Genomic DNA, 26,809 nt, shown 5'->3' with positions numbered 1-26,809 from the left:
CGCCTGCCAATGCAGGGGACAGAGGTTCAATCCCTGGTCCGGGAAGATCCCACATGCTGTGGAGCAACTAAGCCCGTGTGCCACAACTACTGAGCCGGCGCGCCTAGAGCCCGTGCTCCCCAACAAGAGAAGCCACCGCAATGAGAAGCCCGCGCACTGCAACAAAGAGTAGCCCCCGCTCGCTGCAACTAGAAAAAGCCCACGCGCAGCAAAGACCCAACACAGCCAAAAATAAATCAATAAAATAAATTAAAAAACAAACAAACAAACAAAAAACCACTGGGGCCCTGTGGCATCAACCTTGTATTAGGTGATAGGAAGCTTGGGTCTGGGTCCAGGTCACAGAGCTGGGTGAGGGAGGACAGAGGATGTGCCACACATACCCCTTGGACACTTTGAACTTCAAGACAGTAATTAACAGGCCCCTGGCTTTCAAAGCAGATTGTGTCCCCATCCCCACCCCTGCTGGCCCCCCAAAATGCCTGTCCAGTAGGTCATCAGAGATGGGTGAAGCCTGGCCCTGGAAATACAGATTGCCAGAAGTAGATCACGAAGTCCACCTCTCAAATCTCGGCGCTCGGCACGGCGCCCGGAATACAGCGGACGCCCAACAAATGGTTTGATTGCAAAAGAACAGAAAGAGTCCTGGAGCGCGCCTCTGCTGCCCCGTCATTGTGCAGCAGGGATCGGGGCGGCAGGGGATTGGTCGGGGCCCTGCAGCGGGTCAGGACCGGGCTGCGGGGCCCGAGCGCCATCCCAGGCCCGGGCGGAGGGGGCGCTGCGGCGGGAGGCCGCGCGGGGCGGGGCGGGGCGGCGATGGGGACGCCCCCTGCGAGCGAGCGCCGCGCGCCGCCGCCGCCGCCGCCGCCGCCGCTAGCAGCTCCTCCGCTCCGCCCCGGTCCTGGTGCGGCCCGGCCGGCCCGCGGGGTGCAGAGCCGAGGTCCGCGGCCGACCGCATGAAGGACTGCGAATACCAGCAGATCAGCCCCGGGGCCGCCCCGCCGCCCGCCTCCCCCGGGGCGCGCCGCCCCGGCCCCGCCGCGCCCCCCGGCCCGGGCCCCGGGCCCCCGCCGCCCGCCGCCGCGCCGCGCTGGAGCAGCAGCGGCAGCGGCAGCGGCAGCGGCAGCGGCAGCGGCAGCGGCAGCGGCAGCACATCGGCCGCCGCCCGCGGCGCAAGTGGGAGGTGTTCCCGGGCCGCAACCGCTTCTACTGCGGCGGCCGCCTTATGCTATCCGGCCACGGCGGCGTCTTCGCCCTCACGCTGCTGCTCATCCTCACCACCACCGTCCTCTTCTTCGTCTTCGAGTGAGTTCGGCGGCGTCCCCGCCCCCTGAGGCGCCCCATCCCTTCCGATCCCCTTTGCCGCCTGCCGCTCACCCCACCTTCCCCAGCCCTTGATGGACACTCCAGCCCCTCTGGTCCCCTGCTGGGCACCCCGGCCTCTCCCACCTCCTGGGCCCTCCACCCTTCCCAGCACCTGCCAGGCACCCTCCCTTCCCAGCTTCTCCTTGGCCTCCTGGTGCCTCTCAGAATCTGCCCTCAGGCCTCTCCAGTCTCCTTGCTTATCTCCCACCTGTCCTTTCTGGTCCCCTCCCAGACTCGCCATCCTTCCGTGACAATTTGGATCACCATCTAAGCTGGTCCCCTCCATCCTTGCCAGCCACCCCATCCCCTCTGGCCCCTCCCTAGCACCCCCATCCTTCCCTGGCACCCTGCCTTTGCCAACCTCTGCCAGGATCACTGCCCTCCCATGTCCCTCCAAGACCCCTATCCTCTCTGCCCTCTCAAAATCTGCCCCAGGCCTCCCCAGCTCCTTGGATAGATCCCCTCTCCTCACCTATCCCCTGGACCATCTCTTGTTCCCAGCTTCTTTCTGACCCCTTGAGGCATCTTTTCTTTATATCCTTTCCAAACAACTTCTGAATTTCTTCCTTGTCCTTTGGCTATATACCACCTCAGATTTCCCAGCCATCTTCCCTGTTCCCTCCAGGGTCCCTCTAGGGTCCCCTAGTCATCTCTCTACTCTCAGACCCTCCCCCCTTGCTTTCCCTTCAGTCGTTCTCACCCTAGGCCCTCAAATATCTTTGGGCCTCTCAGACCTCCCCTTTTCTCTCCAGCACCTTCCTTAGTTTCTCCAGAGCTTCCTGTCCTTCCCTCCTCCTCCTCTGGTCCCCCCAGACATCTCCCAGGCCCCTGCCCCCCACCTCCTGACCTCCTGGCTTGCTTTCCCTTCCCAACACTCCAGAGTACCTTCTGGCCTGTTCCACGGTAGGAACAGTTGCAGTGCCTTGTTATTTTTCAAAAGAGGATTTTCCTGTGACAGGTCATATTTGCCCCCATGGCTTTTTGACCTCTTCATATCCCCAGTGACTCAGGATTGGCCCACACAGTATTCTCCATTTCATGGATGGAGGAAGGGATGCCTGTCACTTTACCAGGGTCACATATTTGTATCAGAAGTTTTCCACTCTACCATTGATCTCTGGCTTGAGCCACCTGCTTCCTGATTCCTTTCACACACACTCACACATACACACAAATGCACACCTACCCATGCTGCATGAGCCCCACCTTTCCCTCCTGGTTCTACCCATCCTTTGTGGTCTTACTCAGTTTTACAGGTGGTTAAGAACTCCATCTCTGCAGCCAACAGAGCTGGTTCACATCTCCGCTCCACCAGGCGCCGAGTGTGTGGCTTCCGGGCCGCCACTCCACTACTCAGAACCCCAGTCTCCTCATCTATAAAATGGGGTGTATAATAGTACCCCCTCCTCAGGTTGTCACGAGGGTGGCAGGAATTCATGCACATAAGCTTTAAGCTGGTAATAAGCATTTAAAGCTGGCTGCTGCTGTTACTTGTCATCACCAAAAAACCCTTCCCATGGGCCATGATAAGGCTTCCACCAAGACACTGGCCCCCAGTTACCCTTTCCAGCTGCCAGATCATGTATCTGCAACCTTGGGTTTCCCCTTGAAGCAAGGTGAGGACTTCCTACCAATTAGCTTCTCCCTTTCACCCTTTGCTTTCTGACTCAGGGTGGATAAAAAGTTCCCGAATAATTAACAAGCAGAAACTCTGGGGAGCCCCCAGCCTCCAGCATGGCCCTTGGGCTGAGTTTCAGATACACCCCGCTGGGCCGGCCCATGTGGGTGTTTTGGAAGTGACTTTTCCAGCATCCCTCAGGCTCCACCAGGTCCTCCCAGCCAGGGATGCAGCTGAGGCAGGAGGAAGTGGTGCTTGCCAGGGCTGGCCCCTGTGACCCTGCAGTGTGGGATTTGGTCAATTCAGAAACAGGACTTCCTCTGGGCTGAGGGGATATCTTCATTGGTGACAGATTTGTCCCCAGAGAGGGAGGAAGCGAGGACTTCTGGGTTCCAGGAGAGCTTGTGAATCATCCCGTCTTTGTTGCTGCGCTCCTCCTCACTTGGGCCGGTGGTGTTGGCAGGAGGGTTTGGGTTTGGGCTGAGAGCTCGCCTGGGCCTGGACTGGGGTGGAACCTCAGTAGGGACCTGGTGTATGGGAACGCTGTTGGTGAGGGCCTGGAGGGCGAGAGGTGCTCACACTCTCCCAAGGCTCTGGGGAAAGGTAAACGTGGCTCTAGGGCCTTTCTTGCTGTGAATGATTTTCTCTACTGTTTGATTTGGTGCATTATTGCACAGGCCTCCCAGCTTCTGCCCTGCTTCCCATCCCCACACAGCAGCCAGAGTGCCCCCTTTAATTCCAAGTCAGATCTGAATATTCCCTGAATATTCCCTGCCTCTCTGGATAAGAGCCAGAGCCCTCGTGGTGGCTTCCTCTCTGTCCCCATCTCCTCCCACTGTCCCCTGTGCATTCCGTCCCAGGCACATTGGCCTCCTTGCACACTCCGACCTCAGGGCCTTTGCATGGTTTGGAATATTCTTCCTTTAGATAGCTTCCTGGCCCACTCCCTCACTTTCTCCTGTCCTTCCCTGACCATCCCTGTAATATAGGAAACTGGCCCCCTCCCTCCTGTCCCATCTGCCGTTATTCTCCAAAACACTTGCCGCTATTTGACATACTACACTTATGCTTCTTGTTAGCTTCTTGCTTGTCTCTCTCCATGAGAACAGGTATTTATTCTCACTGTTGTATTCACAGTGCCTAGAACAGGGCCTGGTATGTAGTAGGCACTCAATACAGTAAATAGATTGCAATACAATATAGCAAATAACGTTTATTTGTTGAATGAAATGGACAGAGCATTTGCTGGGGGCCTGGAGACCCCAATCCTGCCATTGCTTGGCTGGGTGACCTTGGATCTGGCTGTGGGCTTTGATGTCCCCATCTGTAAAACCAGGGGCCAGGACTTGGTGTTTCTGAGGGCTCTGCAAGTCTTCTCCATCTCCCAAGAAGTCTGGTTGTACATGAACTAGTTGAATTGTCATGTGGGTGACACAGAGGGCGCAGCACTGTTTGAGGCTCAGACCTGGGGACCACTGAGATGTTTGGAGCAGAACGTGGCCCACTTGGAGCCCTTGGTTTCGGCAGTCTCTGCTCCTCAAGGGAAGGGCCTCTCTGGAGGCCAGAGCCTCCAACAATGGAGGCTCCAGAAACAGCGTGTAGATGCCCACAGGTTTGCTCCTCCAACTGTGCCAGCTCCTGGGACGTTGGCTGATTCAGGCCTCCCAGCGGTCAGTCATCCCCAAATAGCAGTTCCTCACCCCGTCAGGTGCCACTCTGGCTCTGGGAGGGAAGGCCACATAGGATGGTGGTTAATAGTATGGGCGGTCCTCAACGTCAGACCCGTGCACAGGCTGTTGGAGCCCACTAGGGTCAGGGGGCCCGATAGAACTGACTCCGGATGTCGGCCCTTGGGTGACAGTGGCAGTAGCTGGACCACGCTCTTCCCCCTACACCCTTTACCTGGCTGACCCTACTCATTCAGGTTCTAGCTTAGGAAGTCTCTCCTTCATCCAGTCTTTCCTAACTGTTCTACTACTTTCCCCTTCCCCATTATAACATGCCAAGCCCTGTGTGGCAATTCTCTGTTTACATGTCTGTTTTCCTCACTGGGCCATAAGCCTCACTGTGGGAGCGGGGGGACTCTTGTCTTATTCACTGCCGTTATCCCTGCTGCTTGTTGAAGTCATTGCCTTTAACACAGAGAAGACCTCAGTAAATATTTGTGGAGTGACCGAATAAATGAATGAACACTGTCTTGGATGATTCATCTCAAGTGACAATCCAGTTCATTGGTAGTGGCTGCCTGAAGCTCTGTGTTTAGAAGGATTCTGAGGCTGCAGCCAAGTGCAGGGGTTGAGTGCTGGGATCTGTTGATCACATCTGCCAGGGGCTCAGGGAGAAAGTACAAGGATCAATTAGTGATGTCTGCTCTAGGCACGGACGGGTGCGGGGCTGCACTCATCCAGGGACCATACATCTGCCTCTATTCAGGACCGTGGTGGTGTTTGATGGGATGACAGCGCCTACCTGGTGCTGTAGCCCTGAGCCCCAGGCAGCCCTTGGAGTGTCTGCTCATCTCTCTCTCCCTCTCTTTTTCTAGCTGTCCCTTTTTGGCCCGCCAGCTGACCCTCGCCATCCCCATCATTGCTGCCATCCTGTTTTTCTTCGTCATGAGCTGCCTGCTACAGACAAGTTTCACCGACCCCGGAATCCTGCCCCGGGCCACCGTCTGTGAGGCTGCGGCCCTGGAGAAACAGATCGGTGAGGCTCCTACTCCAGCCGTGGCTGTGTCTCCCAGCTCCGCATTTCTTGATTTGAGAGGAGGCCTGATTTTCTCTTCCCACACTGTGCTAGGCACTGGGGGTACCGTGGTGAGCAGGGCAAGCTGGAGCCGATGCTAGAGTGGAGGAAGCAGAGGATAAGCACATGAGCAAATAAGCAAGAAATGCTACCACGTGAGGGCTGGTGTTGACAGCCACACGGTACTGAGTGCTCATTGGAGCCCAGGCACTGTGTTCACCTCTTTATATGCATGATCATATTTAATCCCCCAGTAATCCTGTGAGACAGGTACTGTGGTTATTCTCCTTTTACTGATTAATTAAAATGAGTCTCAAAGAGGTTAAGTAAATGGTCGAAGGTCACACAGTCAGTGGAAGAGCGCGGATGAGACCCCGGGCACTCTGGCCGGAGTCCCTGCTCTTAAACATTCATACACACTTATTCATTCACTCATCAAACATTTATTGAGCCCCTACTATGTGCCAGGCACTTTTCATACACTTTTAGATACAGCAGTGAACAAATCTGACGATAATCCCTGTCTTCTTGGAGCTGACATTCCAATGGGAGGGGAAAGACAGTTAACAATTAAATATCTAGTCTGTGACACAGAGAAGAGGGAAGCTGGGGGAGGGAGGGCGAGAGCTGGGGGAGGGTGTACAATTTTAAATAGGGGGAAAAAATAGGGGAGTGGGGAAGGCCTTGTGAAGGAGGTGACATCTGAGCAAAGACACAAAGACCTGCAGAGATGAGGAGTTGAGCTGCGTGGGTGTCTGGGGGAGAGCACGGTGGTGCGGGGAGTGGGCTGGTCCAGATGAGTCGGTCAGGGGAAGCCCTTTGGAGGAGGTGGCGCTTGAGATGAGCCAGTAATGTGCGTTCTGGACATAGTAAAAGCAAAAGCCGGGAGTGGCGACCAGACTGGTGTGTTTGAGAAGCGGCAGGAAGGGCAGCATGGCCAGGAGGGACCTGTGTTCCCAGCACCCAGGTGGCCCTTGGTGCCTCCGTGAGTGCTGAGTGGGTGTTCTGGGTGGCTGGGCACCACGGCCACGGCCTTAATCTCAGCTTGCTCCACCCCAGCTCCTTCCTGCCGAGAAGTGACGTGGGGATTTGCACACCTCAGGGGTTTCCGGTCCGTGGTTGGCTCCTTCCCCTAACAGGGTGGCTTTCAGACAGACTTAAATAAATACCCAGCTGCCTCTGAAGAGCCCTGGCAGCCTGTGAGTGGCAGAGCCCTGCCGCATCCGTCCTGGAAGTCATTCCACTGATGGTCTGGAGTAGCTCAGGAGGGCGGCCGGGAGGGGAGAGGATGTTCTCCTACGCTTGTCTGTTCTTTGTCTCTTTCCTCTGCCCTGGCCTGTCTTCAGCCACGCCCTCGGTTGTCATCTTCCTCTGCCTGCATCCAGCTTCCTTCCCCCTCGCACCCCTGGGCCACTCGCCACCCAGCCTCCTGGTCTCTGCTGCTTCAGTTTCCTGCGGTCTGACCCAGCGGCCGGCCGCTGGCAGCAGGGGAGGCTCGGGGCAGCCCTGTTTCTCCTCTCCCAGGTCGGGGCTAATCATGAGGCAGGATTATTGTCCAGCTCAGCCCAGGCTCAGAGGTCTGGCTGCCTGGAGTCCTCTGGCCTCCCGTGAGCTGTTTGGGTCGTACTGACGACAGTAATCCCCTGTGTCTGGGGAGAGCTTGACTGTGCTGAGTGCTCCCCAGCCATTATCCCCACAGATCCTCGCAGCAGCCCTGCTGTGCTGAGGCAGAAACTGAGGCAGGGGATCCCACGGCCGGGAGCGGGGGCGCGGAGACAGAGCCTTGACCCCCAAGCTGTATGCTTTCTCTTCTGAGATGGCGGCAGGGAGACGTCCCAGTCTTCCGCGGCCACGCGCTCTTTATTCTGAGGTCTCAATTCAATTGACTGGGAAGCCTCTGTGACCCCAGGTGGGCTGCGCCTTCATGACACCTTCCCAGAGCACCTTGTCCTTGCACCATGGCCCTGGGCTGCATGGTGGTCATTACAGAATTTGTCAGGCAAACCCAGCGGCCTTTCATGGGTGGTAAGTGTCTTGTTCACCTTGTCCGCCACGTGGAGGGCTCAGCGACATTGGCTGAACGGACCAGCCTCTGCAGAGGCGCTCCTTGCTGTCCGCTGGTGACTGGTGGAGAGACAGTTGGAATTTCTCCTAACCAGGCGTTATAGGTTTGGTCATTTATGTGTTAATTCTGTATGCCGACTCCTGACTGCAGGGAGAGGAGGCAGGGAGGTTGGGGGGGAGGGGATATGAATCTGATGTGAACCCTCCCTCTGGTGGTTTCCAGCTTAGCCCAGTCCAAGGTGGAAGGCCTGAGTGGCCGCCACAGGTTAGATGAGGCTTTGGAAGAGGATCGAAGAAACCAGGGTATCTTCTGCCTGGAGGTTATGTGGAGGCTTCCTGGAGAGGTGCCCTGAGCCAAACCATAAAGTTTGGGTGGAGTTCAAGCACAGGAAGGTGTGTGAAAGGAGGCCCCCATGCAAATGGAACAGGAAGAGGGGAGGACAGAGTGGGAAGGAGGGGGGCAGGCGTGGGAGCTGAGCAGGCCATGTTGGCTGGACACAGGAGTGCTTCAGAGGATTTGGAGGATGGGTAGAGTCAGTCTTGAGGGCCCCTGAGTGTCAGGGTCAGAAACATCCCTTTGAGAACAGTTCCCAAGCCTGGAAAATGGCATCTTTGGGGTCTTTGAATCTAAACCTGAACTGAAGGCTTCTAATCAGGGTGAAACATATTTTCTTAGAAAGGACTAAAGTCACTGAGCCTTTTCGAGAAGGTTGGGGGCCGGCTCTGAGGTGCGTGGTGCTGTTCATATAAACGTGTGCTGGTGACCGGGGCCTGGACCCATGCAGACAGTGTGACCCTCTCATTTTGGCCCCATAGGCCAGCCACTCCAGCCCCATGGGATCTGGTTCTAGGGCTCCCACCCTGCAAGGACCGTCCCAGGTGGGGTGGCCAGCTCTTCACAGTTTGCCCAGAACTGTCCCTGTTTTAGCACTGAAAGCCACATATCTTGGGAAACCCCAAAGTTGCAGGCAGAAGGGCTGGTTGGCCACCCTGGTCTGAGCTCCTGACTTGTCAGCTGGTGAGCCGTGCAGCTCGACTACCCTGCAGGCTCTGGGCAGTTGGCAAAGAGGTAGGAGGAGGCGGCAGCATTGCCCCCAAGAAGCTCCTGGTCTGATGGGAGGTCATAGGAACACCTGAATCTGAGTGACAGACACTCACCTAGCCACGGTTACAGCTCACACGACAGACACGGAGGCCGCCTCTCCCTCCTTCACCACACAGCAGGTCACAAACCGCATCCTATCTGCCTCTAGAGTGTCTCCCCTCTGGTCCTTCTGAAGCCTGCTGCCCTGGGCAGACACACCTCATTTTCCATCTGGATTGGCTCAGGACTCTGCTGACCAGGCCCTGTCCTCTCCCTTCGGTCGTAGTTGTCTCTCCAAGGTCCAGCTTTGACCTGGCCCTCCCTGGCTCAGAATTTGGGTGACACCCTACTGCCCTCAGCAGCATTTCCTGAAGATCGGCCATTGGAGTGCAACCTCGGTGATTTTTGCCCTTTCTGCATCTCCCCTTGTACCCCGCTTTCTTTAGTATTTTCCTTTAAATGGCTTGCTTTTAAACGATTTTTACAAGGAAAATTTATATCACCCCTGTTAGCAGAAGCCACTTGCTCTAAATAGAAGATAATCATAGGAACAAAAGCATAACAGTGTTACAGAATTCTTGGTGGTTACAGTCGCCTGTGGAAAGCAGTCACCTTGAGGCCTGTGAGGATCACAGGTATTCGGTGTTAAAAGTTGAGACTTTCCCCTGGATGGAGTCAAGGCTTGAAAGAGAATTGAAAAGGGAGTGACTTTCTCATCATGTGATTCAGTGCTGCTTAGTGTCACGGCCAGGAAACAAACCATCTCCCATCTTCCTGAAAGCTCGTCCTCGGAGGCGCACTCGCCTGCAGGATGAAGGCATGCCCCGGCCCACCCTTCCCTCCTCATCTCACTCCACTCCCCGGTGCCCCAGCCACACTGCATGCGGATGCCTTGACCCACGGGGCCCCCTCTGCTACCGTGCCCCCCCATGCCCCCATGAGCCCGAGGTCTCAGTCTCTCCCACCCAGCTGCATCGCTGCTTCGTCTCGTTGCTTTCTTGAATGCTGCCTCTTGCCCGCTCCCGACATATTCCACTCTGTCTTCTCATGGTGGGTTGAGTACAGACACCGGTAACACCATTCATTGACCAGCAGTGGGTTACACCTTTACATCTCTCATTGGCATCATCGTCTTACAGGGTTGATACCGTTATTACCCAGTGAGGAAACTGAGGCTCAGAGAGGCGGAGCAACTTCCTCAAAATCACAAGCTAACAAGTGGCCAGGCCAGGTTTCTCAGTGAGATCACGCTGGCCCCAGAGTCGCCACCCTTGACTCACCGTGCCTCCTGTGCTGACTCTGTCATCATCCACCTCTCCTGCTCACTCTGCCCCCAGGCCGAGCTCTTCCTGTACCCCCAGGCCTGCCAGGAAGCCTGTGTGTGGCAGGGGCCCCGTAAACCTCCAGAATGAACAGAAGTGGTCTGGTGGGGATCACAGTGATCCAGTCTTCACAGCCTGGCCACTGAGGCTGACCCCAAGCCTGGAAGCTGGGCAACTGCAGCCCTGCAGCTGATTCCTCCACAGGTGGGAACAAGAGAAGGGCAGCGTTGGGGCCCAGCAGGGCAGGCAGAGGTGCCCGGCCTCCCCTCACTAACGCCTCCTCACTAGCTCATGGCCAGCCAGCCTCAGGGGCCTCCCCACCAGCCCTGGGTTTCAGTCACAGCCCCGGCCGTTCAGCGCCTGGCTGCTCCTCTTCGGGGCCGGAGTTGGGGTGAAGATACCCAAAGCAGGCCCCCCGGTCAAGAGGAAGGAGTGGGAGATTCATTTCCTTCTCCCAGCCATTCAGCAAGAAGGAGCCTCCCCCTCGTTACCACGTCCCTGGGGGCTTTAGTTTCCCACCCGGAGGTGCTTTTTACTTCTTGGGGAAGAGCCTGAACCAGAAAGAGCTCTGGAGGGCCGGGAGAGCATCTCTTATTACCACTCCTTCATTCATTTCTTCAACAAATGTTTTCTGAACTGAGTAACAAAGCAACCACATTTGACTCATTTCTGTGTACTTACCCCCTACTTCCCTCACCTGCCACCCCGGGCCTTGTACAATATCTTGACATCATAGATGCTAGTGTCTGAAAGAATGGACAAATGAATGCCTTGGAGGACAAGGGTTCTAATTTCAACCCCACCTTGTACTGTTGGAATGAAGTCTGTAAAACGCGGGCACATGTCCTGTCGTTGCCCAGCCCAGGGCGTTTTTTGTACGAGTGAGACGGGGAATGTCAGTGCACTTTGAAAATGGTTTTTCTCTACTGAAACTGAAGAGGCTTGAGACTTGTGGTCAGGAATGGCAAGTGGTCTTGCTCTGGCCACTGACAAGCTACCACTGGTAATGGCTGCTGGGAGGAGTGGGTTGAGGAGGATTCTGAGGCCGAGACCAGGGCAGTTATTGGTCAGCCTGAGAATATGCTTTCTGGCCTGAGAAAAAGCAGTGGGACACCTGCTTGTCTTCCCCTACCCCATGTGGGGTTCAGCCCTGAAGCAGCATCCCTGCAAAGCCTCCTTTGACCCATCTCATCTAGGGCCCTGCAGTTGGTGACTTTACTCAGCGTCTGGGTGGCACCCTTGCACTGGGCCCTTTTTCCTCTCCTTTACCTCCAGCTCCTGGCAGCCCGAGGAAGCTGGGTGTGCAGAGCCTCACTTCCTCTTTCTCAGGGTTCTAGAGAGGCGGAGTCCTGGCTGCCAGGGGCCAGAACATACTGGTGGGAGTTCTCTTCCTGCCTTGGGGGAGAGGCATGGGCACCCCTCTGCCCTGGGAGGGCCTCTGGGAATCCAGTGAGGGTTCCAATAACTTTTCTCTTAGTCCCGAAGAGGGTCTGTGGCTGTCCTTCACTCACAGATGGGTTGTGTTCTCAAGTATCTTCTACAAATCAGTCGTTGGAATATAGTGTTTTATAGAAACAACAATAATAATAATGGCTAATATTTATTAAGCTCTTGCCAGGTGCTGGGCACTTTGCTAAACCCACTTGATGAATTCTTGCCTGATCCTCCTAACAGCACTAGGAGGTAGATTTGATTATGTCCCATTTTATTTGCTTAGCAGATGAGGGCACAGAGAAGTTAACCGACTTGACACACATCACACAGCTAGTAAGTGATTGGGCCAAGATTCACACCCAAGTGTCTGTCTGGCTCCAAAGCTTGTATCCAAGCCTGGGAGACCACACTGGGCAGGGGCAGGCACTGGGACCTAGGGCCCGAGGGGCAGGATTAGGGGTTGGGTTTGGAGTAGCATCAACAGCTTTGGGAAGAGCTGGGGAGTTCTGCACACTGGGGTGTCACAGCCTGAGCCGTTTGTCAGGACTAAGGCTCCTGTGAACCCAGCACTGTGCCTTGCAGCCTCTCACTCAGCCCTCACCACAGCTCTGTGAGAGTGAGATGGTCTTGTCTCCATTTTATGGATGAGGAAACTGAGGCTCAGAGAGGTGAAGAGACTTCCTGAATTAGCAGGTGGGTAGCAAAACCAGGATTCAAACCCAGTGTTTCAGACTCCAGAGCCTGTGCCTTGCTGCCCCTCATGAAAACAGCTACTAGTAAGTACTCACCAAGTGTCAGTTCCCTTACGTGTACTATTTCTTTTCTTTTTTTTTTTTTGTTCAATTAAGTTCCACTTTTTAAAAAAATTCATTTATTTATTTTTGGCTGTGTTGGGGTCTTCCTTGCTGCGCGTGGGCTTTCTCTAGTTGCGACGAGCAGGGGCTACTCTTCGTTGCGGTGCGCGGGCTTCTCATTGCGGTGGCTTCTGTTGTTGCAGAGCACGGGCTGTAGGCATGCAGGCTTCAGTAGTTGTGGCATGTGGGCTCAGTAGTTGTGGCTCACAGGCTCTAGAGCGCAGGCTCAGTAGTTGTGGCGCACGGGCTTAGTTGCTCCGCGGCATGTGGGATCTTCCAGGACCAGGGCTTGAACCCGTGTCCCCTGCATTGGCAGGCGGATTCTTTTTTTTTTTTTTTTTTCTCAAAATACTGGATAAGAAGGAGTGAGGCGGCAATGGGAGGGATGCTTTCTTTTTTTCTTTCTTTTTTTTTTTACAAGAGACTCATTTTATTTTATTTTATATTTTTTTTGGAGGAGTCATATAGCTTTTTACATGGGGAATTTTTATAGCTACTTTTATTTTTATTTATTTATTTATTTTTGGCTGTGCTGGGTCTTCGGTTCGTGCGAGGGCTTTCTCTAGTTGCGGCAAGTGGGGGCCACTCTTCATCGCGGTGCGGGGACCGCTCTTCATCACGGTGCGCAGGCCTCTCACTATCGCGGCCCCTCCCGTTGCGGGGCACAGGCTCCAGACGCGCAGGCTCAGTAGTTGTGGCTCACGGGCCCAGCTGCTCCGTGGCATGTGGGATCTTCCCAGACCAGGGCTCGAACCCGTGTCCCCTGCATTAGCAGGCAGATTCTCAACCACTGCACCACCAGGGAAGCCCTCTTTTTTTTTTTAAATTTATTTATTTATGGCTGTGTTGGGTCTTCGTTTCTGTGCGAGGGCTTTCTCTAGTTGTGGCAAGCGGGGTGCCACTCTTCATCGCGGTGTGCGGGCCTCTCACTATCGTGGCCCCTCTTGTTGCGGAGCACAGGCTCCAGACGCGCAGGCTCAGTAATTGTAGCTCACGGGCCCAGTTGCTCTGCGGCATGTGGGATCTTCCCAGACCAGGGCTCGAACCCGTGTCCCCTGCATTGGCAGGCAGATTCTCAACCACTGTGCCACCAGGGAAGTCCCGTGTACTATTTCTGATCCTCACCACCCTTCAAGGTAGTCACTATTATTTGTCTCCTTTTACAGATGCAGCAATAGGTTCACAGAGGTTAAGCAGCTTCCCCAAGGGCACCAGCTTAAAAGTAGAAGAGTCAGGATTTTTTTTTTTTTTAATAAATTTATTTATTTATTTATTTTTGGCTGCGTTGGGTCTTCCTTGCTGTGCACGGGCTTTCTCTAGTTGTGGAGACTGTGGGCTAGTATTCGTTGCGGTGTGCGGGCTTCTCATTGTGGTGGCTTCTCTTGTTGCGGAGCACAGGCCCTAGAGCGCAGGCTCAGTAGTTTCAGCGCACGGGCTTAGTTGCTCCGCGGCATGTGGGATCTTCCCGGATCAGGGCTCGAACCCGTGTCCCCTGCATTGGCAGGCGGATTCTTAACCACTGCGCCACCAGGGAAGTCCCAAGAGTCAGGATTCGAACTCCAGGCCTGCCTGTATCTCTCCTCTTTGCCTGCTGCCTCGTAGTTGATAGGCCCAGGACTGCCTGTTTGTCCCACTGTCCTTGCCCTCAAGCAGTGTAGGGTCCAGTTGGAGAGACAGTGTACACACACGGAAGTCCTGTCCCAGCTCAGCACGGAGCAGAGAGTGTGTTCTGTGCTGTGTGTGAGGCCCGACAGCCCCGAGGCTCCTGTGGTCAGGGAGGCTGCTGACAATGCCCGGTGAGTCCTGATGCGCAGAGAGAAGGGAGGCCGGGCTCAGGAACAGGGGCAGGAAGCTGGGGCAGAGTAGTGGGAGAAAAGCTGGGAATGGAGGTTGGGCTCAACTGTGGAGGGTCCTAACATCAGGACAAGAAGTTTGCCTTTATCTTGTTTTTTAGGAGAGGCCAGTGAAGGGTTTCTGAGCTGGGAAGTGACTCACGAGGGGTTATTTAGAGGAATGTGACAGTGTGTACAAGGCGGGTGGAAAGGCAGAGGGTCTGGGAGCAGGTAGTCTTCTGGGGAAGCTGTTTGGTGATACGGGCCTGGCCTGGGTTACGGTGTTGGGAGTGGAGAGAGTGACGGGTGATGAAGGAAGAACCTGACCAGACCTAGCGACTGGCCAGGCATGGATGAGGGAGAAGGAAAGGTCTGCGAGGAGACTTCAAACTGGGTTCCCCTGCCTCTGCCACTTACTGGCTGTGTGACCTCGGACAAATCCCCTGACCTCTCTGGGCGTCTTTTCTCATTTGTAAACTGAAGGAGTTAGAACAGAGGCAGTCAGTGAAGGGACATTTATCAGGTCTCTGCTATGTGCCAGGGGCTGTGTTATATGCTCTTTGAGGTTCCTTTCAGCCCTTGGATTGTGCCATCAGCAGAAATAAGGAACCAGACAGGGAAAAATAACACTCACTATGACACTTCAAAATGTACAAAAAGACCTCAAGCCCAAGCTTTGGGAACTTGGGTTCACATCCTGATTCTGCCACTGTGTGGCCTTGAACAAGCCACTAGCCTCACTGAAAAGGCTCCTTAACTGTAACCTAGAGATGATGATGATAACTTTACCTCCTGGGATGTTATCAGGATTAAAGAGGAGAATATATGCAAAGTGCTCAGCATACAGTAGCACTCAGTGACCTGTTCTCTTTCCCTTCTTTCTCTCAGTAGTTCTATGAGCTGGCAGTAACAGTGCACACTTCTTAAGCATTTACTTTGTGTCACTTCACATGTATTAACTCATTTAATCCTCGCAACATCTTTATGAGGTGAGTACTCTTCTTATCCCCATTTCAGTGATCGAGGAAACAGGCACAGAGAGGTTAAATGATTTGCCTTGTCACACATCTAGCAAACGGCATCATCAAGAGAAACCCAGCTAGTAGGAGGTGGAGCTAGGATTCATGTCCCATTCTACCTGTTATTCACATTTTACAGATGAGAAAACTGAGGCTCAGAAAAGTTCATTTGACTGCCTCACACACAGTCAGTGGCAAAACCAGGTTTCAGAGTATGTCCATTGGCCTCAAACCCCCTGCCTTGACCGTGCTGCCATTGCTAAGGAAGAGATGCTTAGATGCTTAGTTCCATTTTAAACATGCTACAGTCGAAGTGGTGGTGAAACAGCCTAGCAAAAGTCTCTGGTAGCTAGGAACGTGAGACACGAATCTGCTTCACTGATGCATGCCAAGTGCCTAGAATAGTGCCTGGCACACGCTAGGCACTCAGTAATCGTCGGGGGCAAGTGGCCAAACTGGAGATATTATCTGGGACTCAGTCCAGTGGAAATGATGTCTGGGAACATAGCCGAGGGCTGGGGATCCCAGGCAGCCCTGTGTGACTCTCGGAATTCTGTCTGGGGAGAAGCCACTGGTCTGGGGAATGCTGGTCTTCTGTGGCCTGGGGTACCAAGAGGCTCTGTGGGTAGAATTGTGGGTTTTGCATATGGCAGATCTAAGTTCAGCTTCCTGCTCTGCCAGCCTACCCACCTTGTGACTCGGACAAGTTACTTTCTTTTTCCTTTTTCTTAGATTTTTACTGACGTATAACAGGCTTGCTAAAAGTGTACAACTCGTAAGTGTTCTGTTTGTTGAGGGTTCACAGTTGGAACACACACGTAATTAGCACCCAGATCAAGAAACAGTGGTGTCCCAGGAGCCCCCATGGTTCCCCTTTCCGGTCTCTGTCAGCCCCCGCCCCCAAGGATAACCACGATCCTGACTTTTAACACCGTAGATTACTTTTATCTGTTTGTGAACATTTTGTGCTCTTACGTCTATGGGTATTTTTCACTTTACACAGCGTTTGTGAGATTCATTCATATTGCCGTGTGTAATTAAGGATCATTCATTCTCGTTGCTGTATAGAATGCCATTGTATGAATATACTGCAATTTTTTTTTTTTTAATCCATTCTACTATTGATGGGTGTTTGGGTAGTTCCAGATTTTGGCTATTTTGAGAATTGTTGCTAGAATAGTCTTGTACTTGTCTTTGGTGCATGTCAGTTCATGCGCATTTCTGCTGGGAAAATACCTACGAGTGGGATTGCTGGGATGCATATGCTGAGCTTTGGTAGTTAGTGCAAAACAGTTGTCCAGAGTGGTCATATGAGATTTCTAGTTGCTTTACATTTTTGCCAACACTTGAGAGATATGTGTGTGTGTGTGTGTGTGTGTGTGTGGTTTTTTGTTTCTTTTTTTCAATTTTAGCCATTCTGGTGCATATGTACTGGTAATATATTGTGGTTTTAATTTGCGTTTCCCTGATGACTTAACAAGTATGAGCACTTTTTCATGTGTCTATTAGCCATCTGACCACCTTCTTTTATGAAATGCCTGTTTGAATCTTTTGTCCACGTTTGAATTCAGTTGTCTGACTTTTTCTTACTGACTCATAGGAATTCTTTACATATTCTGGGTACACATCCTTTGTCCTTTGTCAGATAAACATATTGCAAATATAACTCTGAAGGTCATCTTTTCATTCTCTTGATGATCTCTTTAGATGAACAGAAGTTCTTAATTTTGATAAAATGCTGTTTATCATATTGCTCTTTTATGAGTAGTCCCTTTGTGTCTTGTTTAAGAAATCTTTGTCTACTCCAGAGTCATGAGGTTGCTCTATTTTTCTTTTTCTTTTTTTTTAATCCAAAACGTTCGTATTGCGAGCTGCAGTCCATCTGGAATTGAATTTGTATTTAGTGGGAGGCAGGGGTGCAGATATGTTTTTTCCCCCCACTTGTGTATCCAGTGGACCCTGCACTGTTTATTGGGAGGAGACCATCTTCCTTCCTTTTTTTAAAAAAAAATAAATTTATTTATTTATGGCTGTGTTGGGTCTTTGTTGCTGCGTGCGGGCTTTTCTCTAGTTGCGGCCAGCAGGGGCTACTCTTCATAGTGGTGTGCGGGCTTCTCATTGTGGTGGCTTCTCTTGTTGCGGAGCGCGGGCTGTAGGCACGCGGGCTTCAGTAGTTGTGGCTCGCGGGCTCTAGAGCGCAGGCTCAGTAGTTGTGGCGCACGGGCTTAGTTGCTCCGTGGCATGTGGGATCTTCCTGGACCAGGGCTCAAACCCGTGTCCCCTGCATTGGCAGGCGGATTCTCAACCACTGCACCACCAGGGAAGCCCCCATCTTCCTTCTTGGCACTGCAATGTTGCCTTTGTCGTGAACCACACGATCATGTACATGTTCATATCTGGAGTCTCTGTTCTGTTCCATTGGTCAGCGTTTCTACCCTTGTACCCAAACCAGGATGTCTTAAATGCTAAGGCTTTATCATAAGTGTTGATGTCTCGTGGTATAAGACCTTTAGCTTTGTTCTTCAAGAGTGCCTTGGCTAGTCTTGGCCCTTTGATTTCCATGTGAATTTTAGAATGAGTTTGTCAATTTCCACACCAAAAAAATCCTGACTGGGATTATATTATATCTACAGATTAATTTAGGGAGAATAAATCCTTTTTTAATATTGAGTCTGCCAATCCATGAATATCATATATCTCTGCATTTCTTTTTTCTCTTAAAATTTTTATTATGAAAAATTTCTAACATTCAGAAAAGTGGGAAGAATTAATACAACAAATTCCTATACATTCACTGTCTAGATTAGTTATTTGTGTCATACACACACACACACACACACATAATTCTTATTAAACCATTTCATAATAAATTATATACATCATAGACACCTAACCCATAAATACTTCAATATGTATCCAAGATTTAAGGATAGCCTCCTCATAATGACAATTCCATTATCACATCTAGGAAAATTAATAGTTACCAAATTTCTAATCTATAGTCATTTGTCCCCCATCACCCTCCAAATCTCTTTTGTTGCTGTGTTTTGTTTTTGGAAACAGGATCCAGTCTAGGATCAAGCATTGTATTGGTTTATATCTCTTAAATCTCTTTTTTTTTTTTTTATGTTTTTAATTACTAGTCGTTTCTTTTGAGGGTTTTTTTTTCTTTTTTAAATTAATTAATTAATTAATTTATGGCTGTGTTGGGTCTTCGTTTCTGTACGAGGGCTTTCTCTAGTTGTGGCAAGCGGGGGCCGCTCTTCATCGCGGTGCGCAGGCCTCTCACTATCGCGGCCTCTCTTGTTGCGGAGCACAGGCTCCAGACGCTCAGGCTCAGTAGTTGTGGCTCACAGGCCTAGTTGCTCCACGGCATGTGGGATCTTCCCAGACCAGGGCTCGAACCCGTGTCCCCTGCATTAGCAGGCGGATTCTCAACCACTGCGCCACCAGGGAAGCCCTTAAATCTCTTTTAATTTAGAACCAACTCCCTTCTCCTTTTGTAAGTGACATTGACTTTAAAAAAAATTTTTTTTAATTGAAGTATAGTTGATGTACAGTATTGACATTGACTTTTGTTAGAGAGCAGGCCGGTGGTCTTGTAGATGTCCCACATTCTGGATCTGATTGTTTCTTCATAGCTTTACTCTCATTGTGTCCTCTGTCCCTCTGTCTCCTGAACCTCCTGGAAACCAGAACTTAGATCTAGGTTTGTTTAGATGCAGATAAACCTCACGAAGCCATCCCTGGTCTCCCTTTCTGATAGCCCTCCTTAGAGTGGAATGTGAGCAGGTGTGTGAAGCTTTAGCGCGGCGCTCGGCACATAGCAAGTTTCGGTAGGTGGTAGCAGCTCTTGAGATTTGTCCCCCACTTAGGCAGGGATTTTGCCCTAATGTTTGTTCCCCAGAAACAGCTTCCCTAAAGCTTCTCTTGTCCCAGCCAGGCAGCACTGGCTTCCCCCCGTGCTGAGGCTCCTGGCTCTGGGCTTGGCCATCCCCCATCTGTCTCTCCTCCCCGTCTCAGACAACACAGGCAGTTCCACGTACCGGCCACCCCCTCGGACCCGGGAGGTGATGATCAATGGGCAGGTGGTGAAGCTGAAGTACTGCTTTACCTGCAAGATGTTTCGGCCGCCCCGGACCTCACACTGCAGTGTCTGCGACAACTGTGTGGGTAAGTGGGAGCCCTGAGAGGGATGGAGCCTTGCAGACACGGGAGTTGCTCATGGGGGGTGGGGGGTGTCTGAAATATCCAGGGCTGGGCAGGAAGTCTGGTTCACCCAGATTTGCTGTGACTGAGGAGGGGCTGTGGAGCGGGGGCTCTGAATGTGACCAGTGGTACCTTGGCTTCAGCGCAGGATTGGTGGATTCCTTCCCCCATCTCTGAAGTGTGGGGCAGACACAGAGATGCCCTGAACCCTTCTTCCAGGCCTTGGCCTGGTCCTCAGTAGGTCCAGGTTCCAAGGAGCCAGAGACTGGAGCAATGACATTCTAGATATGTGGCCCAGGGCCAGCTATACTGAAAGACTTTGACCTGATTCCCAGAATTTGGAGGGACAAGAATCTGGGAACAGAGGAGTTGAAGCTGGTAAGGTGGAGAGGACATAGCCAGGCTCGGAAGCTAAGCTCCTGACCCACGCCTGCAGTGGTTGCTGCGGAGCCAGAGGCTGTTTTGTCCCCTCTCCCTGCTCTCCAGAGGCGTGGCAGCTCTGATGGGGACCCAGGGTGCGCCCCTGGGAGGGCGTTGTAAGGGAAAGGCTATGCGGAGGACCCAGGCGAGCTGAGCCACGGTGACTGTGCCCGGTCTCCAGGGCGGAGACCTCATCACGCTAGCTCAGCACTCCCTGAGCAAGAGAACAGTGGGGAACACCCGGGACAGCAGGCAGTGAAGTGGGTGACTCAGTGGGCGTCATTCATCCCTGAGAATCTGCCCCCCCCACCTCCGTGAAGGGCCCTGGCCTGGGTGTGAGGCCTGCGACAGGCTTGTGACCCACATTCCCACAGGGGACTTTCCTCACTGGTCTGGGTGTGACCCCACCCCCAGGGACATAGTACTGGTGTGAGCTCAGCCCTCTGACTAGGCCTCCAATGCCGGTTCTCCACAAGTTACGTAGTGGCCCAGCCCCTCCTTGGTCCTCTATTTTAGAGCAAGGGACAGGGGTCGTTGGTCGTTGGCATGGGGCTGGGATCGTAGGCCAGGCGACAAGTACTTTCTGTGGCTCTTCTTTGTACCAGACACTGCCAGACCCTGGGATTCAGCTCAGGCCCTCTCATGGAGCTCACAATTGAATAGGGGTTACAGGCCAGCCCACCAATTGTAAATAAATATATAAACACACGTGGGCAAAGTGCTGCAAAGGATAAGTGCCGTGGCAACAAGGCAGATAACAGGGGCCTTACCTTGTCTGGGGTTGGAGGAGACTTTCTCAAGGAAGTGGCCTTGCAGCCGAGACAAGAAGGAAGAATTACGGGACCTGTCAGGTGAAGGACCAGAGGCCAGGAGTGTCGAGGAACTGAGAGTCACGTGTGGAGAGAGCGAGGGGGTGGAGATGCGAGAGGCCTCTAAACACCCCTGCTGGTTGTGGGCCAGGGCGGCCCTAACCCATCTCCCTGGCCCTTCCAGAACGGTTTGACCATCACTGCCCCTGGGTGGGCAACTGTGTGGGGAAACGGAACTACCGCTTCTTCTATGCGTTCATTCTTTCCCTCTCATTCCTGACGGCCTTCATCTTCGCCTGTGTGGTCACCCACCTGACGCTGCGTGAGTTGGGGATGATGGTGGGAGTGCGGGCAGGGGCAAGCGGGCGGCCCGGGCCAGCAAGCGCGGCCAGGTCAAGGGACTGTGGTCACTCTCCCTTGAGCCGTGCCCTCTCCTGTCTCTTCCTCCCCAGGCTCTCAGGGAAGCAACTTCCTCTCCACTCTGAAGGAGACACCAGCGAGATATCCTTTGTCGGCAAGCGGGAGCCCTGGTGGGACCCGAGGCCCCCTTCACTGGGGCGGGTCCCCGCACCTCATCCCGTAAACAGAGAGGAATGGAGTAGAGCTGATGTTTGCGCTCTAGAATCCAGTCTACCAGCTGCTTCTGTTCAGCCCCAGGCTGGAGCCGATTCTGAATGCGCTGTTGTGGAGCTGGGATGGCCGAGAGCTCTCAGGGCCACAGTCCCTGTCCTCCCTTAAGACACCGAGCTCCCTGGACCATGCCATGTCCGCGGTTCTGGTGTTTGGAATCCTCAATTCCCTCTACCGTCCATCACCCTGGGCTCGTCCTGCCCTTGGGGTGCTCCCAAACCCTGCCTGGGGCCCAGGAGGTGATCTGAAATCACGGAAAGCTTACAAAGTTATATCCTTTCTGGAGAAGTAGCTCCACGGAAGGATGGGTGAGAGAGGCTGGCGAGGCCAGCTTCCAGGCAAGGGAGGCTCCCGGCCCCAGTGTCCGTGTGCCTCCTTGACTGCGCTGCTCACCGTGCTGGAGTTGGTGATCTGCTTCTTCTCCATCTGGTCCATCCTGGGCCTCTCAGGGTTTCACACTTACCTCGTCGCCTCCAACCTGACAACTAATGAAGACGTGAGTAAGGCTGGAGCAACACCTCACCGCTGGGCCCGATCCCAGGATGGAGGCAGGGCTGAGGGAGCCTGGGGCAACCGCAGTGCAGCCCTGACTCTCAGACTGCCAGGGAAGTGCGGGTGGAGACGTGAGGTGGCCTGACATCTCCTTCCAGCGCTCAGGGCCGGGCCCTGGGAGACCCTGTGCAGGCTTCCGAGGGCCCCTCGGTGCTGGCTCCCAGGGTCCCGAGGTTGCTTTCTCCGTAGCCCCGCTAGAGCAGCACTCACACCACAGCCGTCATTACATTTGGCCAGCTCATTACCATTTCCAAAGTTCTTTCAGTTTCCGTCATCTCTCTCGATCCTTTTGCCAACTCTGAAGCAGAAGGAACAAGGACGCTTTTTCTTCATTTGATGGCTGAGTGACTTGCCCCCGGTCACCCAGCTGGAAAGGGACAGAGCCAGGGTTGCACTCAGAAGCTTGCTGTGCCCACCGCACTGCCCTTGTAGACAGCAGCAATGTGCCTGTTCTCAGGATGTCCTGGGGCTCTCTGAGGCATCCTTGCTGAGGGGGCCGGCCAGGACAGAAAGGTGAAGCTCCATCAGCCTCCTGACCTGCTGCCTTGTAGATCTCTACCGACAAGCATTGTTTGAGCACCCACTGTGTGCCCAGCCCTGGGCCAGACCTGACCGCCCACCCCCGCCCCCGCCCCACCATCCTTCCAAACAACAAAAAAGCAAATGAGAGCATCTGTTCCAGGGCCACCATCTGATACTGCTCAGAGGCCCATTGACCAACAGAAAATACATTTCTTGACCTCAGCCTGTCTTTCGGGGAAACAAAACTTAACATGCACAATAGGGTATCACATGCTGGGTGATTGGTACAGAGCAGAAATGATGTCAGCCAGCTTCTCCTAAGGTGATTTCCTGGGGGCTGTTTCTGCAGGATAATACTAGGGGTTAAGCAAAAAGGGGTGTCATGGCCAAATAAGTTTGGAAAACTCTAGGTTAAACTCAAGCCAGTATCCTTTACTGCTAATCTCCTTAGTGCCTTTGATAGCCGGCTTCACAGAGCTAGAGCTGGGCAAGATTTCATCTAATGCTCCAACAGTGTTACCAGAGAGTTCCCTATTTTTCAAATGAGGACTGAGACTCAGAAAAGTGGTGATCTGTCCAGGGTCATGCAGCAAGTCTGTGGCAGAGCCAGAGTTCACGGCCAGGTCAGCCTGGGCCCTGTGCCCTTGCACTACCCTCCCTCTTGGGTGGCTGGACAGAGAAGGAAGGATGCACCCAGAAAGTCTCCTTTGGAGGCTTCTCTTTGGCTTTGCTCTGTCTTCTGTCTTGGTTAGTGCCTCCTCTTCTGGGTGCCCCCCAACATCCAGCAAGTCCCCCACATCCTCACTGAATGGCCTGGGTTAAAGGCATGTTCCCTGCAATAGACTAGCCAGAATTGGTTTCAGAATTCGCTGATTTTCCCCAGCCTCTAGAACAAGTGAAATGAAGGGAGGTACCTGACCCAGAGTTCCTTCCTGCTTGCAGATCAAAGGCTCGTGGTCCAACAAGAGGGGCGGTGAGGCCTCTGTCAATCCCTACAGCCATAAAAGTGTTATCACTAACTGCTGTGCTGTGCTCTGCGGCCCCCTACCTCCCAGGTAAGCCAGGGGGTACAGGGGAAAGGTCATAGGGCCTGGCCTGGCCAGACCAGTGGGGGGATGGCCCTGTGAGTCTATTCCTCTGAAAGAGGTTCTGGAATCAGCAGACCTCTCCCCACACCACAGATGCCCTCTGTCCACCATCCCCTGCTGGATGCACTCAGGACACGTGTCACATAAAGGAATTCTGTAGAGAGTTTTAACTTGTAATCCCGTGCGCTCATTGTAGAAAAAAATTAAGTACAAAATATTAACAAGAGTGTTGTATATCACATGTAATCCTACTCCCCAGGGGTAACCACAATTAATGTTTTGTCCATGCTTGAGTGACACTGCCTTTCTGGTGCTGATGGCTGGACTGGGTGGGGCCTCCGTCTTCCTCCTGGCAGAGGAGAGCCCTGGTGGCTCAGCCCTGCTGGGAAGCGCCCCCTCTGTCCTGACACCAGGGGGCGCTAGATGTCCAGATCCAGAGTTAAATTGGGCACTGTGGGGGCAGGGGAGGGGGGCTGGTAAGACTTCCCAACACCATCCCTACCTCCTCCTGCTCAATAGCCAATATGCCTCTCTCCGATCCTGCCCCCGGGGAAAGGACAGTAGGAATTGTACCATCTCCCAATGCCCTTTCATCCTTGCTCTTCCCCTTACCTGCAGCCTGGGAGCCCGACAGAACGCTGGACAGTTTGAATTAATAGTGGGTAAAATCTGTGGCCAAAAGCCAAGTGTCCAGAGTACAGAGACGGCCCTTCCAGAAGGGAAGGGTGTTGAGCCGCCAACTGGAGAGCAGCTCCCCTTTCCTCAGCCTTTCTAGGGCTGGGTCTTTCCTTGGCTGGGAGATGGACCCTGCCATCCAGCCCCCGGCCTGGAGCTCTGGTGTCAGGCAGGGCCTCATGTGTCCCCCCACCTTGTATTTTGAAAGCCTGATTGACCGGAGGGGATTTGTGCAGTCTGACACCGTGTTGCCCTCGCCCATCAGAAGCGACGAGCCAGCCTGCAGAGCCAAGCCTGATGCCAGCATGGTAGGAGGCCACCCCTGAACCATGCTCAGTACTTGCCACCTGCTGGCCTGTATGCCCCTCCGCACTCACCTGCCGCCCTCCACACCTGCCAGGACCCTCCCCATTTCACCCGAAGGGAAGCAGAGCCGCCAAAGACTTTTTAAGTCTTTTCGTATTTATTTCCCACCCTGCGTGGCTTTCCCCACACTGTGCCATGGCTGTACCCTCTGCTCCCCAAACCAGGTTCCCACGGTCTTGGGCGCTAAATTCCCCCAGCTGATCAGTGGCAGGAGTGACAGGAGAGAGAGGCCAGGGCTCCTGAGGCCGCCCAGGGGACCATGCCAAGCCTCTGCCGTGCCTCTGAGCCGTGCCCCGTGTGAGTGAGGGTGCGGACTGAGTGTGATGCCTCCGAGGTGGGAGAGCTGCTGGGCCCTGCTGGGCCGGGGTCCAAGGGGTGAAGCAGGACCGAGGAGCAGTCGGCTCTGGACAGCAGGCTGTCGGAGAGGATGCTTCTGGGGTCTGCTTTGGTCTGTGGTCTCCTTCATTCTTTTTGTGATAGCCATTGTTCTTTCTTCCATTTTTGTTCTTGTATGGAGTTGGCCAGTAGACTAGAGCTGGGGCTCCAGGTAGAGAGGGCAGAGTTGGGGGTGGCAGGGGCAGCCTGTGTCGGAGGAAGCCAAACTGGCCAGCCAGGCACCCGAGACCTCAGCTCCTGCATGATTCCTGGGCAGCACACTAGGAGGCGGGGGCCTCGCCCTCTCTCTGCCCATGGACGGTTCAACAGGGGCCCAGCCTGGCCCCCCACCTTTCTCCCCAGTCAGGTCTGGGGATGGGCAGGTTACACTCATGCTGGCAATACTTGAAATGGGTTTATTAATGCTGGGTATTTTGCACAATTTTATAGACCTCTTTTCTACATAGCCTTTTTTAAATGGAAGAAGAAAAAAGAAGTCAGCCACATTGCTATCTGTGTAGTGCCAGGTTAAGGGTTATCAGAAGGCAACTTGGTTTTAATAAGTTTATTACAAGAGACCTTCTGGCCATGAGTGAGTGAGTGTGTGTGTGTATGTGTGTGTGCGCTCGCGTGCCCGTGTATGAATGTGGCTGGCTCCCACTCCCCCAGGGTTGTCTCACTCCCCACTGTCCCCCTGGGGTGTCAGCCGGTGGTGGCAGCAGCAGGAGCAGCCTGAACCAGGGGGACAGGGAGTGTGTGCATTGGTCACAGGAGACCCCTGGGCTCCTGCGGCAGTTCAGCCCCATCCTCCTATCTTTCCCTCCTCCAAGGACTTCAGATAAACAGTGGCTGGGACTCAGCCGCCTGGCCCCCAGGTCAGGCTTCCAGCTGGGACCTGCCCAGACCGGCTGGGGCCTGGTCAGGTGGGTGGCGTAATGGCTGTGGGGAGTGGCTGCCATCCTGCACGCCACACTCCCTCCTCCAAGGTCTGAGTAGGGGACCCAGTGCCAGGGGCTAGAGCATGGGGAGTCGGCCAACTGGAGGCCTCCCTCCAGAGAAAAGGAAGGAACAGGGTGGGCCGAGAGACGAGTGAAGGTTGGCCTAAATCTGGGTCAGAAACTTAGAGGATGTCCCTCCTCTCCTGGGAGTTTTAGTTTCTTGTCAAAATAGATAGGAAATTGTCCCTCTGTCTCCTTCCTTGGCCCTTTAAGTGGGCTGAAGCCCTTGGAAAGTGACATAGGAAGTCCTCGCATCTTGTCCTTCCTTGCTGCAGAGGCTAGTGGGTCACAGGCAGCTGAGAAGTGGCAGCCGCAAGGGGCTCCCTCTGGGAGAAGCAGCTTCGCCCCAGCCTCAGGACCCTGGGCCATGCTGCCGTGGCAGTGGGGGTGGGGAGGAAGCTGGCCAGAGGAGGGGACTCCTACCTGCCTTTTATTTAAGCCAGTATTCTTTGTTCCTGCTTGTAATAAAATTTTTGTTTTTAAGAATTGATTTGCTTTGGTTTGGTTTTTGTTTGCTCTTTCTTTGCTGAGGCCCCAACTGGCAGCCCTCTATTCTTCCAGCCAAACTTGGTCTTTCCTGGGGAGACAGAAAGAAGGCAGGCAACCCAGTGATCTGGCTACCGTTCTTCTCCCCTGGCTGGAGGCTGAGCAGAGGGGGCTGCAGCTAGGCCCCCGCAGGCGTGTAAGAAAAGGCCATCCTGTCCCTTCTTTGTCGCCTCTACCTTCCCCTGCCCTGGGGGCTTGGAGACCCCTGAGTTCTTCCTCCTTGCTGTCTTTCCGTGCGGACCCCCAGTGACTGCTCAGCTAAGAAAATGTTTATAAGGCAGTGGA

The 26,809-nt window shown here is 53.6% G+C and overlaps 1 protein-coding gene across 1 annotated transcript; it reads left to right on the top strand.

Moving 5' to 3' along the window:
• The first annotated feature begins 853 nt into the window (after nt 1–853).
• On the top strand, nt 854–26,466 carry ZDHHC18 (zDHHC palmitoyltransferase 18). Its single transcript, XM_082349293.1, is given in 9 exon segments — nt 854–1,151; nt 1,154–1,305; nt 5,526–5,686; nt 19,358–19,507; nt 20,957–21,094; nt 21,225–21,273; nt 21,796–21,898; nt 23,419–23,531; nt 24,448–26,466. Coding segments are annotated over 9 exon segments (1,179 nt in total). The 5' UTR covers nt 854–956; the 3' UTR covers nt 24,566–26,466.
• Nucleotides 26,467–26,809: the final 343 nt, after the last annotated feature.

Source organism: Balaenoptera borealis (assembly GCF_965194805.1).
Source record: "Balaenoptera borealis genome assembly, chromosome: 1".
Taxonomy (NCBI): domain Eukaryota; kingdom Metazoa; phylum Chordata; class Mammalia; order Artiodactyla; family Balaenopteridae; genus Balaenoptera; species Balaenoptera borealis.
Note: the sequence above shows the minus strand (reverse complement) of the source record. Positions and strands in the feature narration are given on the sequence as shown.